Source organism: Salvelinus fontinalis, chromosome 27 (assembly GCF_029448725.1).
Source record: "Salvelinus fontinalis isolate EN_2023a chromosome 27, ASM2944872v1, whole genome shotgun sequence".
In the NCBI taxonomy this organism is placed as follows: domain Eukaryota; kingdom Metazoa; phylum Chordata; class Actinopteri; order Salmoniformes; family Salmonidae; genus Salvelinus; species Salvelinus fontinalis.
This window is the reverse complement of record NC_074691.1, coordinates 11,806,157-11,824,236: the sequence shown is the minus strand read 5'-3', so window position 1 is coordinate 11,824,236 and position 18,080 is coordinate 11,806,157. Positions and strand designations below refer to the sequence as shown.

General features: G+C 42.8%; 1 protein-coding gene across 27 annotated transcripts in view; it reads left to right on the top strand.

Annotated features, from left to right (window-relative positions):
• LOC129825043 (protein 4.1-like) overlaps nt 1–18,080 on the top strand; it is a 91,157-nt gene that overhangs the window by 32,549 nt on the left and 40,528 nt on the right. For 24 of the 27 annotated variants that reach the window (XR_008754817.1, XM_055884760.1, XM_055884748.1 and 21 more), the window contains exons 1-3: nt 7,821–7,999; nt 12,297–12,880; nt 13,686–13,916. Coding sequence is in view for 26 of the 27 variants with exons in the window: in XM_055884760.1 (XP_055740735.1) it covers nt 12,311–12,880; nt 13,686–13,916 (801 nt within the window). In the remaining variant the exon portion in view is untranslated. Of the gene's footprint in view, nt 1–7,606; nt 8,000–12,296; nt 12,881–13,685; nt 13,917–18,080 lie in introns of those variants that run through there. The other 3 variants (XM_055884735.1, XM_055884734.1, XM_055884733.1) reach the window with 2 other exon arrangements.

Below are 18,080 nucleotides of genomic sequence, written 5' to 3'. Positions count from 1 at the left end.
GGACTCGAGCTGGGCCTGGGCCTGGATTTCTGGACTTGGGTTGGAGCTCTGGGATGCTGGAGTCCCTGCAGTGGGAGTATCTATGTCTGAGTTTAGTCAGATACTGAGCCACAGGGACACATTCTCCACGGGGTGTAGGGGAAAACCGGAGGACAGGAAGTGTTTTAATATCAACCTGCTATGACTGTGGGGCTGCGTCTTCTACATTGTGATGTTGGGATTGGAGTCTGTCCTTTCCTGTATCAGATGCAGCTGCAATAAGGCACCACTGGGGGTTTGTGGTATATGGTCAATATACCACGGCTAGCAGCTGTATCCAGGCACTCTGCTTTGCGTCGTGATAAGAACAGCTCTTAGCTGTGGTATATTGGCCATATACCACACCTCCTTGGGCCTTATTGCTTAATTGTGTTAGTGGTATGTACAGGATACACGTGGTACACTGTACACGGTCCAACGAAGTGCTTACTTGCAGGTTCTTTCTCGACAATGCAACAACAATAAGAAATAATTAAAGAGAAGAATACAAACATCGTAAATGGCTCCAGTAGAATATAAATAAGGTTTTAGCATAAGTATCGTACAGAAAGGCACCATTTTTATAGTCCAATATTTACACATGTATCAGAGAAAGGGGGGGATTAAATTGTGCATTATTAGCAATAAGACTCTGGTAGCCGAAATTGTGCTGTGTGTGTGTGTGTGCATGAATGAGTACAATTTTATTTAGCAGGTGTCTAAGTCTGTCTTGATCAGCCTTATCAAGTCTGAAATGTGAGTTTCTGTGCTTTACCTCCTTGGCTCGTTGTGTGATCATGTCGTGGGATAAGCTCTATCCCATGTGTACTTACTACTGTCTATTTGACCTTTTCTCTCTGATGGAATGTGTAGATTGGACTAACATTAGCCTAAACCATCAGGCTGGGGGTAGACCGATTATCCCACCCTCAATAGAACTGCTTTCCCTTGCAAATCATAGAAAAACATTGCGGACACGAGACGCCACATTTGATGCACATCATTATTGCAGTTAACTGCCTCATTCTCCGGTGTCCAAAGTTAGTAAAGAAGCATGGTTGGCTGCCACTGTGTGTGGCTGGAGATGAACTGAATGCAGTTTAGATCATGCGGCTGATGGGAATGCGAGGAGTTAGTCTAGTGGCCTACATCTCCCATTTAAAGACACTGGCCCTGTCTGAATAACTATACTTGCGTCCTTAACAGTAGGCAGTTTGAGTATGCAAAAAAAAATAGTAGTATGCGACATTTCCAAAATCAAGTATGGTTTAAATGCCAGGATGTTATACTAATTTTGGCTCTTCATCTAGTAGAATTCGATGCACTGTTTTTCACACCTCCATTGGTAGAGGTGGGCTGCAAGTGATAGGCCCTGGTTCTTTTCAAGTAGCCAAGGCTACTTACATGGGAAGATGCCCAAAGCTCCTGCAGTGGTGTTCAAATGAAGGTTAAGTAGTTTTTGTTCTCCTTAAAAAGTTCACGAGCATCGGGCAAAATTTTTACCCAAAGTGGATTTTTGTTCTCTTGGCCTTTTTGTCAGAGCTTTTAAACTAAATACTTAACCAAATTCTGAATGCGTCGGCCACGGGGACTCTGGATGTGGCTGCATTATTAATGTCATGCTAATTTGGCCTTTTGATTTTGAAATTATTAAATGTGTGGATCAAGCCTTAGCAGTCATTCTGATATCGTTCCCAATGATCAGAGCTTTACTTAATTATGTTGCAGTTATGAATTTGCTATCCACCCGACTGTCCACTTTTTTTAGAATAATAGTGAAGACAAACTATAAAATAACACATGGAATCATGTAGTAACCAAAAAAGTGTTAAACAAAACAAAATATTTGAGATTCTTCTTCAAAGTAGCCACCCTTGATGACAGCTTTACACACTCTTGGCATTCTCTCAACCAGCTTCACCTGGAATATTTTTCCAACAGTCTTGAAGGAGTTCCCACGTATGCTGAGCACTTGTCAGCTGCTTTTCATTCGCTCTGCATTCCAATTAATCCCAAACCATCTCAATTTGGTTGAGGTTTGGTGATTGTGGAGGCCAGGTCATCTAATGCAGCACTCCATCACTCTCCTTTTTGGTCAAATAGCCCTTACACGGCCTGGAGGTGTGTTTTGGGTCTTTGTCCTGTTGAAAAACAAATGATAGTCCCACTAAGCGCAAACCAGATGGGATGGCGTATCGCTGCAGAATTCTGTGGTAGCCATGCTGGTTAAGTGTGCCTTGAATTCTAAATAAATCACCATCACACCGCCTCCTCCATGCATCACGGTGGGAACCACACATGCAGAGATCATCCGTTCAGCTACTCTGCGTCTCACAAAGGCACGGCGGTTGGAACAAAAAATCTACAATTTGGACTCATCAGACCAAAGGACAGATTTCCACCGGTCTAATGTACTTTACTCATGTTTCTTGGCCCAAGCAAGTCTCTTCTTATTATTGGTGTCCTTTAGTAGTGGTTTCTTTGCAGCAATTCAACCATGAAGGCGTGATTCTCACCGTGAACAGTTGATGTTGAGATGTCTGTTACTTGAACTCTGTGACGTATTTATTTTGGGCTGCAATCTGAAGTGCAGTTATTCTAATGAACTTATCCTCTGCAGCAGAGGTAAATCTGAGTCTTCCTTTCCTGTGGCGGTCCTCATGAGAGCCAGTTTCATCATAGAGCTTGATGGTTTTTGCGACTGCACTTGAAACTTTCAAAGTTATTGAAATGTTCCATATTGGGTGACCTTCATGTCTTAAAGTAATGATGGACTGTCGTTTCTCTTTGCTTATTTGAGCTTTTCTTGCCATAATATGGACTTGGTCTTTTACCAAATAGGGCTATATTCTGTATACCTACCATGTCACAACACAACTGATTGGCTCAAAGGCATTAAGAAGGAAAGAAATTCCACAAAATAACTTTTAACAATGCACACCTGTTAATTGAAATGCATTCCAGGTGACTACCTCATGAAGCTGGTTGAGAGAATGCCAAGAGTGTGCAAAGCTGTCGTCAAGGAAAGGGTGGCTACTTTGAAGAATCTCAAATATAAAATATGTTTTGTTTAACACTTTGTTTTTGGTTACTACATAATTCCATATGTGTCATTTCATAGTATTCTACAGTGTATAAAATAGTACAAATCAAGAAAAACCCTTGAATGAGTAGGTGTGTCCAAACTTTTGACCCGTACTGTATGTTACAGCACTTTGTTTTCACAAATACATATGAAATGGAACCAAATATCTGTTTGTCTTCAGGCCCTTTTTAAATAGGAGAGATGGGCTATATGGTCTAAGGCATAGGTCGAACGTGATAGTATTCCTATAACCAGCTTGAATAGGCCCATAACGCCATTCTTGTTCTTTTCAGTTTATAGAAATGTATCTAATTGGAAATTAGCTTTTATCAGGCGGGTTAATGCGATGCATGTCTGTTGAAATAATGCAATGCATATATGTTGAATCGTACTCAGCCAATCATGAGCCACTACTGCGTTTACTAAACAGTACATGCTAAATAGTATGCCGTTTTAGGTATGTGGCATGCTAGTATGGTTATTCAATCACAGCTACTATCTAAACCAGTGAGTGTCATTGATTCTCAGGAGTCCTAGAATTAGCTTTTTACCATCTTTCCCTTCAAGCCACCACACATACCTTACTGCGAAGTCCTTCAGAGGTCAACTGGGCCCTGTAAATGAGAGCCACCCAGAAGGGCTGTTGTAGGGTGACAGGTAGCCTAGAGGTTAAGTGCGATGGGCCAGTAACTGAAAAGTCGCTGGTTCGAATCACTGTCTGCGCCCTTGAGCAAGGCACTTAACCCAATATGCTCCTGTAGGTCGCTCTGGATAAGAGTGTCTGCTAAATGACACAAATAAAAATGTGTAATGTGAGGGAGGCCATTATGGCTGGGCTGTTGGACTAACAGTGGGACACAGTAGCCCAGCAGCTGACAGTGATTGATCCCGGTATTGTTGTGCTCACACAGGCTGCAGGTCATTGTAGAGGAGACAACGTTGGTCGCACAGTTGCTGCCGCAGGGATGGATGGCGACTATGGGAGGAATTCATAGACCACAAAGGAGTTTACTATGCAAACAAGGGGAATTGAGGTTGCGTTAGGGCTAGGTGGCTCAGTACCCAAATACAAGTGGGCTTTATGACATGGGGTAAAGCTACAAGGTCTTGATAAACTAAATTGATGATTCTGAGTTTTACTGGCATTGACCAACTAATTAGATCTGCCTAAATGTCCAAGTAAAATTTGTTCCCTCATCTCATAACATGATTCTCATTTAATTTAAAAAACACTTTAATTAAAGCAATTTGTTCCACACCACTGAGTCTGAGGTACTGCACACTTAACGTCTCCCTATACTGTGGAGTTTGTCTGAACTCTAGAGGAAACCGATTCAAACAGGCTTTTTTCTTGCCATTGAGACCATTACTGCTTGTGACCCCTCTTTGTTGCTGCCAAGGTAACAGTGTGAGCTGCATGCACAACTGGGAACTTCCTGTTGCTATAGCAACTCGGCTAAATCCCAGATGGGGCACAAAGTTTGGTTTAGACGTGTTCCTCAGGAAAACCAATTTAGCCCACTTGAGTGGCGCCTATAGCTCCCACACTCTTACTTAAGTAAGGCATCCCAACATTGGGACTGTGCTTTTTGTGTGTTTGTGTAAGTCAGTGCCATGTGTGCGAGACACAGACTGAAACTCATACATTGGTCTGTTGTCTCTGGCAGGTTTGCTTTATTCAAATTTAAGTTATTGAATCACACTGCAAGGGTCTGTTTTGTTATCCCACCTGACGGTGCTAGGCCTAGGAGTTTTCAATGAGCTGGAATATCATGTCTCAAATGTAATCACATCCTACATCACTGACAAGCCACGGTTATTTTGACTCGTGGAGTGAATGATATGATACACAACAAAATATAAATGCAACATGAAACAGGGGCCCAACTCTTTACATGAGCTGAAATAAAAGATTGCAGAAGTGTTCCAGATGTACAAAAAGCTTATTTCTCTTAAATGTGCACAAATTTGTTTACATCCTAGTTAGTGAGCATTTCTCCTTTGCGAAGATAATCTATCCACCTGACAGGTGTGGCATATCAAGAAGCTGATTAAACAGCATGATCATTACACAGGTGCACTTTTTGTCACACAACACAATGCCACAGTCTTACGTTTTGAGGGAGCGTGCAATTGGCATGCAGACTGCAGGAATGTAATGTTGATGTTATTTTCTCTACCATAAGCCGCCTCCAACGTTGGGAACAGTGCCCCATAGTGTTGGTGGGGTTATGGTATGGGCAAGCATAAGCTATGGACAACAAACACAATTGCATTTTATCAATGGCAATTTCAATGCACAGAGATACTGGGATGAGATCCTGAGGCCCATTGCCGTGCCATTCATCCGCCGCCATTACCTTATGATAATGCATGGCCCAATGTCGCAAGGTCTTTTCATCCTTTGGGGCATCTGGACATTCCTCTTAGTTTAATTCCTGGAAGCTGAAAATGCCCCAGTTCTTCCATGGCCTGCACACTCACCAGACGTCACCAGTTGAGCATGTTTGGGATGCTCTGGAACGACGTGTACAACAGCGTTCCAGTTCCCGCCAATATCCAGCAACTTCGTAAAGCCATCGAAGAGGAATGTGACAACTCTATGCGACGGAGATGTGTCTCGCTGCGTGAGGCAAATGATTTTCACACCAGATACTGACTGGTTTTCTGGTCCACGCCCCTACAATCTGTGACTGACAGATGTCTGTATTCCCAGTCATGTGAAATCCATAGATTAGACTTGCTTTCAATTGACAGATTTTCTGTAACTCAGTAGTAGAATCTTTGAAATGTTGCGTTTTTATATTTTTGTTCAGTTTAAAAGCATGTGTGTTATGCCTTGTGGCTGTTTGATGGAAATACGATAGGCTTGGGCCCTGGGCACTGCTGTACAGAGTGGTAAAAAATGTAAGCTTCATTCCAACACTTGTGGCTTTTCGCTATCCCACGTATCCATCTAACAGCAGAACTCATTGTCATTTGACCTCAATAAAGGGCTTTAGAGGAAAGAGAAAATTGACATTTTGTGCCATGAGACCCGGGCAATTAGCTCCTTTTGTCTGTGGTCTTTTCATCCTTTGGGGCGTCTGGACATTCCTCTTAGTTTAATCCTGTTGTGACCCTCCCACTGATGAGTCTGTGCCAGCTCAACATAGACCCTGTTATCCATCCTGGCTCCTCCCCCATAAGGATGACAAGCAGTTTTGATCTCTCTCTTGGGGCACACATCCCTTCATAGTGCACACTTTGGGGATACCAACTCTACTTCAGAGTGCGTTTCCATAAAAATGCCCCTGCATCATTTGGGGGATGAGCATGAGTAATCGAGTACTTGAACGGCCGTCCCAAAAATATTTTACCAGAGAGCGAAATTTTGTCTTGGAAGACCACGTTAATTTGCTTTCACTCTAGTATTCCATATCTACGTGTGCATTTGCGGGGCACAACAATAAAGAAACCAAGCATCACGCTTCTCCCTAAATTCCCTTTTCCCTCCGTCTTACTCAGTCAATTGCGTCCCGACCACTAGCTCTACACACGTGCCGAGTACGCTGACAAGCTCCCGTTAGGTCTACAGAAATAAACGCCTATTAAAAACGGATCTAACTGATGGGATACACAAGCTACATTCCTTGCCAAATGACGACAGTTTTTTTTATCACAAATTCAAAATGGACTGGTTGACTGAAGTAGGGACATATGTGTTCCAACAACGAGCGCTGCAGTTTTGGAATAATTGTGTCCCGTCTATTTAACAATGGGGTTCAATATGTATTGACTCAAGACATTTCAGCTTTTCATTTTTAAATAATTTGTATAAGTGTCTAAAAACATAATTCCGCTTTGACATTATGGGGTATTGTGTGTAGCAGTGACACATCTCAATTTTAATTCATATAAAATTCATGCTGTAGCACAACAAAATATATGGTGCAATTAGGATTTGTTATCTGTAATGGTTATGATAAATTAGGCGTTGTCGCGCACTGTTGGCATATAGATAAATGTGCAGGCCTTGTGTTCTAAAAATTGTTTTTCAAATGCCCATCCCTAGCATCATTTTCTGCTGTATCCTACTACGGTGCACTACTGTTCGAAACATGGCTGCTAAGACCCTCTCGTGTGTACTGTAGACCCGTCTGTTTCACTGTACATTGACATGACTTGAGCCCTCCCATCTGTCACCCAATGTGTGAAATTAGCACTAATACTGGGATAAAGATTTGGCCAAAATGTAATTTAGGTGCTCGCCTACTAACACCATTAGAATAACTGAGTTATAACAGCATGTTGATGCTTGTGAGTCACTGTAGGTGCTGAGAATAGTACGTCTTGTCTACACTCTGGAATGGTGTGTAAAACTTTCCTTTGTGGACAGGCTCCTTGGAGCTCTTTAAACTCCTGTCATTTAGGTTAGATGGGAGCCAACCCGCAATGGGTCTGCGTGTGAATGCTTGTGTGTGTGTGGTTAGCTAGCTGCTGAAGCACAAAGCTGGTGTCCCCCAAGGAGAGAGGAGAGGACTGGCATGCCTGTGCCAGTGAAAGGCGGCAGGGCTAGGGAAAAGGAAAAGGATGGAGTGAGCGAAGGAGTTGTTAGCCTTGGTCCCTGAACACAAGTGTCCATTAACAATCCATCTCTTGGCACATACACAGCCGGGGTGGGGTCTGCCTCCTTCGCTCACCCTCTCCCTCCTCCCTCCCCATTCTCTCTCAGCAGAGTTTGGCTTCCTCTCTCGCCCTCATTCTTCTCTCGGTCTATGCCTGTCCCCCTGAGTTTGGTGCGGTAATGACAGCAGTGTATAGAGCAGGAGGAGGTTGATCAGCTGGAATACAGCACAGGACGGTGAAAGGAAAGGACCGAGTCTCGAGTCGGCCGTCAGCGGGGGAGAGATCACGGTAAGGTGCTGCTCAGTACTCACACCCAGCGCCACGCCACAGCGGTGCACTGGGTTACTGTACCGAGGCTACTTCTCTGAGGCTGACACGGCTGGCTAATAGTCAATGCAGTTCATCTGCCGTTCACTTTGATAGAATGTGAGGTCAGCTGTTTTGAGTTTAGCTGGACGCAAAGATTGTTCAGAGTTCAGCCGTTCCTGGAACCCATGGGTCATACGATTGAGTAGATATGGTAATGAACAAGCATTTTGCTACACCCGCAATAACATCTGCTAAACATGTGTATGTGACCAATAAATGTGATAATATAAAAAAATAGTGGCAAATTGACTTTGCCTAGTCATTGTCCAGCTGTCATTGAATTACCCAGTGATTTGATTGGACTAATCAGTGAGGGGCGTTGTCCTGGTTGTTGTTGCAGTGACATCCTTGTTTTGCCAAGCACATTGTCTGACCCGGTGTGTAATGAGACGTGACTTCATAATGCATGTGTGCGCAGCTGGGGACCGTGTGTAATGTCACAAAGCCAGAAGATACAAGGGCTTGATAAAGAGTTGCAACACTGTACTACAACAAAACAGCTAACCTGTGTCTAAAGATGAAACGGAACGGCAGCTCCGCACTAATGTATTCTCCTGCCACTGTCTGGGGGATGTTTTTATTGGAGGATGGGGGGGTTTAATGGGTGGGGTGGATTGGGGGATAGAGTCCTGGGATAAGAGGGAAATGAAAGCCTGCCTGTCGCATATCCTTTTGAAGCTGCAGCATTCCCGGTATGGTATGCCTCGGTGGGGAGCAGAACCTAAGCAAAACAATCCCCAGACCAGCGCCACAGTACTGGAGCGCTCTTAGCGACATGCTTTTTTCTCTCTGTCTCTCTGGCTTCCCATTTTTAAGAAGAGGTGCTATCAGTACAATTACTACTCTAAAGCTCTGTTGCACCAAAAACCTGTTTTAAAGAGGTTGATCGAGAAATAAGCTGATAACTAGGCTAACAATTTTCCTCGCGTATGGAGTTACAATGGGTTTAGACTTGGTGTTTGCTACAAGGAGACTCTTCTGCATGCAGGAGGAAACCAGTTTGAGAGCTACCAGATGGTTTAGCCAAGTTACATAAGGCATGCCATAAACATTTAATTTATATAGAAAGGACATATGGGGGGAAGCGCTTACGGCAAGCTAGATGGGGGGGGGGGGGGGGCACATTTTCGGTCCAAGCATGATCTGCATTTCCATTTTGAGTACAAGGCTAGATGGAGATTTCCCAGACCTGAGTGGGTATGTGAGAGCATGCAAGTCCTATTGTTGTTTAGCAGTGTGGGAATGAGAGCGAGGGGGTGGGGGGGGGTAAAGAGGCCTTGAATCTCCTGTCTGGGGAGTTGTTGCCCTGTGCGAGATGGAAGGAGAGGCTGTAACATAACTAGAGACCTGCTTGCTGCAGGAGTAAAAAGCTAACACTGCAGCCAGTTGGGAATGAGCAGAGAAATGGTCTTTATCACAGACTGCCAGTGTTGCTTCATGTCAGTTCTTGGGACTACCTGAGAACATTGAAAAAAATAAAATAATAATAGGATCATTTGCATATTGTGTGTCTCTTAGAAATGTCTGGTTTTGATTCTAGACTTTGTCACAGCAGTCAGTGTACTTTAATTGTCCAAACGTGTCTAATTAGTGTAATGAAACAATAGGCGGTGTAGGGAGGTGAAGTGTTTGATCCGACTGGGGATAAGCTAAATCCCTTATCACTCAACACGCTCCACATAGCCTACACTTGGGCTGGAGGTGTACAGCAAACAAAACACACACCAACATGCTTAAAATACCCCAGACTGTCACACCCACAGTTCTCCTCGCGTAACTGATTATTATATAGCCGTAGATCGAGACGCGTGTTTTTACGAGCATAAACACTTAGGCTAACCACCTAACCCACCTCCAGAACCAGTGTGTGTGTTGAGGCTGTGACTTCGTCTGTTCTGTCTGCTGGATTATGTCTGTGACATTAGCCTCTTAAAGAAAATACCATCTGATGGCATGAGATGACGAGAGAACACGTCAGTCATATGTCTCTATGGAGAGGCCATTTTGTCTTTTGCTGTCAAGGACCCGGATTGGTTTTCACAGACTGTGTTGTTTCACTTACTCCCATGATGTGCAAGCTTTGCAGATTTGGGATTTAGCCTGCAGTCTGCTGGGGTGGCCAGATCCTGGTTCCACTGAATGGCTGAACAAGTCACTCCCCTGTGGCAAATTGGTAGAAATATGCTCTGAGTTTTGAACCTGTAGGCTGTAGTATTCAACATGGTATTCCATTTCAGGTAATCTCTGTTGTGATTTCATTTACCAGCCTGACCCTGCACTACATTCAGGTTAGGATTATCAGGGAATTGATGTTATGTTAAAAATACTATTTTCTTTTGATTAGATTAGGCCTAGATGTAGACGATTTCTTTGCAATGGATTGTGTGATTTATAGGCCTAATTTGAACCATTTGATGTGTAGCTTAGACCTACACATCTTGTCTTTTATTTGTGTTTTTGTGTGTCCTGAATGTAGCTCGCACATCAGTGAGGAAGTGGTGTCTGTTACAATGCCATTCGTGGAGTTGGGTTGATTATTTTCTTAAATTGAATAAAGTTTGACGGTAAACCATCTGTTCCTTGTTAACAGGGTCTGAATGCTCACTGTTGTCGATGTGTGTCAGCGGCACAGTTTTCTTATCGGCCTCAATGCAATTGTATTCGTTGCAATTGTATTCGTTGCAGAGGTCTTCTTGGCCTTAACCTGATTAAACCTAATCTGAATTGAAGAAGCCCAAAATGTGTTCTCCTAGCGCGTTCATTCTGTTACATTTTGCTACTAGTGTCGCTCATCCCTGTTAGGTCTGGATAGAATCATCCTTTTCTTGGTTACATTTTCAACTCTTCCCTGAGTCTTCTCAGCTGCTGCCTCCCTTAATTCCCCTATCAACTTGTCACATGACCCCTTGTAAAATGTGTGGAACCAAAAAAAGATCATAAAATGGCTCCTCTCCTTCGTAACTCAGTGGCTAGTCATGCGTGAGGGACCATTTTTCTATTTATAAATCGCCCCTGCATGTAACCCAGAATATTGTTCCATGAATGTGTGTGTGTGCTCCTCTCATAGTGATTGCTACAAGAATAGTTTAACTGAAGTGAACCATGGAATGCCAGGTACATGATCAATTCTGACTTTATTCTACAGAGGTTTACAATGCAATCACATTTGTTATCAGGAGAAAGGAAATAAACCGATTTAGTCAGGGTAGATCATTTGATTTAAGTGAATTAGTCTCTACAGAGAGTCATTGCTCCACCCTGCAGTGCCTTGTCCATTTCATTTCAGAGGCTATGTCCTCCTCTCTGGAACATGACGTTTCCAACCCAATTAATGTCAAAACGCCATTACCCAGAGACTCAGGCAGCTGTAATATCATTGCGTTATTTTATTTTGAGCCGTGCCATTTTCTGTGATACTGAGAGAGGCGTGGCGAACCTCTTGCCCTTGAGTCCTGTTGTCATGGTGAATGAGTAAATGCGTTGTGCAGAGCTGTTCCCTTGTCACTGATATTTGGGTTGAAGCCCTGCCTGGGGCCACTGCTCTTCTCTGGTGGGGGATGCAGTTAGCCCCTTAGCAGCCAGCCATTGATGATCACTGCCCTTTTGTACCATCACCCCACATGACATTTTAGTTAGCTCCAATTACATAATGTCAAAGAAATCCGTCATAATGAAACACGGCTGGCAAAAATGCTGCTGATATTATGGCGTCCTCATCGTCTTTCGAATTGCGGTGTTGTGTTACATGAGAAGAAGAAAAAGAACACAACGTAGACACTGAATTTATTTACAATTTGACCAACCTAAAACAAGCAACATGACAGCGCACAGGCATAAAATGTGGCTTAATTTACTTGAAACTAAAGTTCACTGAAGTGAGACTTTGTCGTTGTGTTTCTTGACTATTTACATAGTTTTGTTCACAAACTAGGTTGTTTCTCAATGTTACATTTCATCTATTAGGGAAGACAATCCGGCTACTACTCAGACTCTCAATCTCACAGGAATAAACTTGATTTAAGTTGTGTTACACCGCTAACTTCCCTCCCTTAAAGGGGCAGGTGAAAATTTGTCTCATCTGTGATATTTTGGTTAGTGGACCAAAAGGTTCATTTTAGGCCCTGGCTCATTTATTATTAGCTAGTGATTTGGGAATACATATGATACGATGTTATCTTTTCCTGGATTAACTCTATCCCTCTTTCTCTGTGTGCAGTGTGACTGGGGACTATGACGACAGAGGTGGGATCTGAGACGGAGGTGAGGAAAGAGCCGGAGAAGGCAGAGGAGCAGCCTGCAGCACCTGAATCAGAACCAGCAGCCACCAACCAGACAGACGAGGCCAAGGCCGCAGAGCAGTCCGCCAACGACCACCCCGCTCCGGCCACCGACTCAGCCGAGGCCCCCGCAGAGGCCAAGGAGAAGCAGGAGGAGGCCCAGCCCGCCGACAACGCCGCACCACAGGAGGGCGAGGACACCCCAGCCTCACCACCAGCCTCAGAGAAGAAAGGCATCTCCAGGTTCCTCCCTCCATGGCTTAAGAAGCAGAAGTCTCAGAGCCAGGTGGGACCCAAAGAGAGCCAGGCTGCACCCGAGGAGGCAGGTGTTGCCTCCGTGAAGGAGGAGGACGGAGAGAAGGGGGAGCAGGCCGAGGCAGAGCAGACGTCATCGCCCACAGCAGACCAACCACTGGTGGAAGAAGAGAAAATAAACGGAGAGCCGAAACCAGAACAGATTGAGGAAGTGAAATCGGAGGAAAAAGAGGAGGAGAATCATTCCACTGGCAGTGCAGACACTCAGGTATGCTAGCCTATATTGGCCGTGTTAACACTGCACACCTCTTACTGTCTCTCCATTATCTTTGCTTGTGTTTTTCAATTCAACGATTCTCAGATTTAGATTGATTTCCTCTCTGGCAGATGAGAACCCAGATTACTCTATTTACTATAGCTCTGCTTATCAAGATGGTCTTCTCTGCTGGCTGTCTGACAGTAGCGTGTCATCGTTGACCTTGCAGTCACATGACCTGATTCAACCACAGCAAGCCAAGCAGGGGCCCTGAGGAATTGGTGCCACTTAGCTCACTTCACTAGATCTCTCTGTCAAGGTTCCTCCTTCAACCCTGTTAGGAGTTATGAATTAGAAACGAGCTCTGTTGATACAGTATTAGTCAGTCAGTCACAAATAAGGTACATATCTCTTAGTATAGAGATGTTGAATGTTCTCCTCATTTGTCCTTTATGATTTTATTACGTTGGAATCGCTGTAAGCTATTATGCTGCAGAAGAAACATCTCCTCGTTGTGCTTGTCGATATTCCAGCCAAACCCCAGCCCTTTTCCATGTTTTAAGACTTTGATCTGCCTAATGACATCATCTACAGTGATCAAGCCAATGGAAAACATAATGAGTGCTGGTTAAAAGCTGTGTGTACTGCGATAGAAGTTACACTATGGTTCTCCGTACAGATCTGTGCTGACTGAATTGATGGCACTAAGTAGAACTAGGCTACTCTTTGACGAACCACTCTTGACAAATGGCCTTTGTGGATGTGAAGGGTTTTTCTTGTTCGCTCTGTGAATCTCCTCTTGGTGATTTGTGTCTAGCCTGCTAAGGAGGAGAAAGCAGCAGAGGAATCTCAGGAGAAGAGCGCGGCAGAAGAGGAGAACAAGGAGGCAGAGGAAGGAGGAGAGGAGAAGAAAGACGAGGAAGAGAGCCTGAAGCCTGAGGGTGGACATTCTTTTATCAAGTCACCGCTGAAACTGACCAAGAAGGTGAAGATGGTGATGTGTCACGTGACCATGCTTGATGGAAGCCAGTTCCCCTGTGAGGTGGAGGTGAGTCTCTTCAATATTTATTGTTGTTCTAAGCAAAGTAACACACACGATCAAAGTCCAGATCCCGGACAAACCCCAAGATAGAATTGTTTCTGGACACCTCAGATCATATTGGTTAATATTGGTAATAGAAGTCAGACCAGATGTTAAGCTAGTGTTTAACCCGTTGACACGTACGAACACAGGGGTGTGATCATTCTACAGTGGCCCCTGCAGCGTACTCGCAAACCGGTGTGATTAGAACACTTCATTAAACGTCAAGTTACGATTGACGCAACGGTCAGCGTTTGAGCTGGCCACACTTTTATTTTTTTTATTCACAAAACATTTTGCACAAATGTTATGTCCTCGACGTGTGCAGTTTATTTATGGATGCAATTTTCAGACATTCACAGAAGTAGCAACAACGTAACACAATTCTCATCCAAATCAGAAAATGTAGGCTACATCGGTCCTAGCGCTAACTGTGTAAATAGTGAGCTAACAAGCTCACTCTCAGCTGACAGAAACCATAATACGTATTAACTAAAAGCATTTACTATTTACAATTAATCACATCACTGCTGAGCTTACCAATCATCGAAATAATTTAGTAAAACACTTTCTAAAAATCGAAAGTAATCCGACGGTGGGTAGTTTGTGTGCACCGCCATGTTTGCTTTTTCTGCGTCAACCAAAGATAAGAAGAGGTGGTGACAAGATGAGTTGGATCTGTTTTCAGTATGCATGTTGAAGGCGAAGGGTGTGTGTGTCGTCTACTGTAATTCACTTCCCATCATTGACTTCCGGAAGTTTACTCGAAAGACGAGTGAACCGTCCATTCACCTTGTTACAACATCTTCACCTTGTTATAACATCTTGCTAAAACATCGTTGGTCTGACAGGCGTTTGCGTGACACCCAGAATGCATTGAATGATGTCAACAAACATGGCTCCACACATAATGGGTTAATATGGCTTAGCATTAGCTCATAATCAGTAAAACCTTCAAAAAAGCATTTTACACACGTGTCCATTACAATCTATGCAAGAATAAGAATACATTATTTGTCGTAAGTACTTGAAAATTTTGAATAAAACAGTAAATACATGAGTACCACACAAACTATTATGCGCCATACATACATATGGTGTACTACAGTACAAACGATATAACACGATATACAGAAACTATTTATAAGGCGCTTACTTTGATAGGAACGCACACATGTCCAAAGTTATTATTAGTAAGGAAAACGATAATGAAAGCAATGGGGCGCCAGCCAGAAAGTGCCAGTGGGAAAAATGATGCACAAATGTCTGCATACTTGACCCGAGGAAACACTGGAGAAGTGTTTGGGCTCGCATCAAAGAGCAAGGTTTGTCCTTCTCATTGTAATGCCTCAAACTTCAATTGTCCACCACAATGAAATGGTCTACTTCTATGTGAATTATTGAGGAGGCGGAACACACTTCAATTCAAACTGTCAAATAAAACTTGTTTGAAAATAATTTGAAATTGACAAGTTGAAACACAGTATATAGATAATTAGCAGGCAGCATGCCTTGGTTTGAGGGTAGTGCGGGTTAACTGTCCTGTTGCGTAACAATCACATTTTGTGCAATCTCATATCATGCACATTAAAAAAAAACTCACACTGGGGAGAGTTGGAGATGTAAGGTTAAAGGTGATGGATAATATTTGAGTGGACAAAACATTAAGAACACCTTCCTAATATTGAGATGCATCCCCCCCTTTTGCCCTCAACAGCCCTCAATTTTCAATTCGTCAGGAAACTGTTGAGCTTGAAAAACCGGTGCGTCTGGCACCTACTATCATACCCCTTTCAAAGGAACTTAAATCTTTTGTCTTCTCTTAATTGTCTCAAGTCTTAAAAATGTTTTTTTAAGTGACATCAATAAGGGATCATAGCTTTCACCTATTTTTACCTGGTCAGTCTGTCATGGAAAGAGCAGGTGTTCTTAATGTTTTGTACACTCAGTGTATGTATTGTGAATAGCGCTGGCACAATTTCATTGTAAAAGATGCAACTTCGTCGTAGATTTTTTGTTATACAGAAATAACAAAACATGCCGAAAAGCTTACTGCTATGTTGTTCAATGTAGCCAAGTCAAAAATCCCAACCTACGGTTCACAAATGCCCCCACGTAGGGAAATGGAGCCTGCAAGAAGAGCCTTGTGGCTGCAGGCTATTCGGTGTGGGAAATGTGGGGACGCGGTGTCCAAGTAGGCTGCATGTAGCTGTGTGTGTGGAAAACATTTCAGCACAGGTAAGACATTTAACTTGTTTAGTACAGTCTGTTTGTAACTCCATTCACTACTTGTAGCTGTATAGTCCTTTTGTTTGTGTTAGTCTTAGCTAGCTTAACTTAGGGCTAGCGGGACACCTGTCGACAACTTCTGGTGAAATTGGAGGGCGCGCAATTCAAATAAATAATCATAAAAATCATGGATATTAAACAGTTAGGTACATACAAGTGTCTTATATCGGTTAAAAGCTTAAATTATTGTTAATCTAACTGCACTGTCCAATTTACAATAGGCTTTACAGCGAAAGCATGCCATGCGTTTGTTTGCGGACGGCGCCCCACAAATTTTTCCACCAGCACAGGCTTCATAAAATCACAAATAGCGATGAAATATTGACTTAATTTTTGAAAATCTTCCTCTGATTTGCAATCCAAAGAGTCCCAGCTACAACATGTAGTTTTGTTAGATAAAATCCTTCTTTATATCCCAAAAAGTCAGTTTAGTTGACGCCATCGAATTGAGTAATCCACTCGTTCAACATGCAGAGAAAGGAATCCAAAAAGCTACCGCTAAACTTTGTTAAAACAAGTCAAAATACGTTTCTATTTAATCGTCAGGTACCCTATAATGTAATTAAACTATAATATTTCATACGGAAAGAAGTATGTTCAATAGGAAAACGATATTAAAACCTTGAACAAAGACTGTTGACATCTAGTGGAAGCCATAGGAATTGCAATCTGGGAGCTGGATTTGGATATGCCCCTATACTTTTTCCTTTGTAAGAGCATGGGCACTCCCAAAAAAAATAAAACAATTCTGGTTCTTTTTTCTTTTGGATTTTCTTTTATCATATCTATTGTGTTATAGTCTCATACATTGTTTTTACATTTCTACAAACTTCAAAGTGTTTTCTATCCAATGGTACCAATTATATGCATACCCTGGCTTCTGGGCCTGAGTAAAACGCAGTTTACTTTGGGCACGTGAGTCAGGCGGAAATTCTGAAAAAAGGACCTTAGCCCTAACATGTTTTAATGTTCTGGTCTGTAGCAAGCTAGCACTCACTCAAGTGGCTGCTAACATCACCATGAAAAGGGGCACGAGGGAAGCCCTACAATATTATGTTTTTCTAAATAGTGAGAACGATAGGGAGCAGGTAATGTTAAAGTCATCTTTAGACATGTTGTACTTTTCTTAACTGTACTCTTGTAATTGACTAAAACAAGCAGACGACAAGAAAATTGCGTTTGAAAGAGGTAAGGTTTTTGCTGTGAGCCAAAGGGGTAACCACAGGTTGTTTTCTTTAGGTAATTGTCTTTTTATCTTTTTCATAGGGAAAAAATTGCCTGCCTTTAACACCGTGTTTTGACAGATGCATTTTTTTCGTTGTATTGAAGATTCAGTGCAAGGATTATTGTTGTTGCAGATAAGCATTCAGAACCATTGTCATGTAGTTTAGCATTGTCCCAGAGGAAAACAACAGTGCAGTGTACTGGAGCTGTACACAGCACAGCAGCCTCTCCTTATTCGATGAACCTCATCACAATAATTTAGTTTTGCGCAGGAAGAGGATAGCATTACGTGTAATCCTGTTGAATAGATTGAGGTTTTCGCATCAGACATTTCATTGTTATTTCCTCCCTTGCTACCGTGGAGTCTGAGGCTATTTATAGTAGTGCTGAGATTTGCCAGGGACCTCACAATACGATATCACAATACTTAGGTGCTGATACGACTGGCCTGGTTAAATAAAAACAATTATTGCGTTTCGATACTGTAATTTTTTATTGCGATTCGATGTTCCAAACGTATTGCTCACGTATAGCTTCTGCTATACGTGCTGTTTGATGATACATTTGGTGATGAAGTGTATGTGGACACCTCTTCAAATTAGTCGATTTGGCTATTGC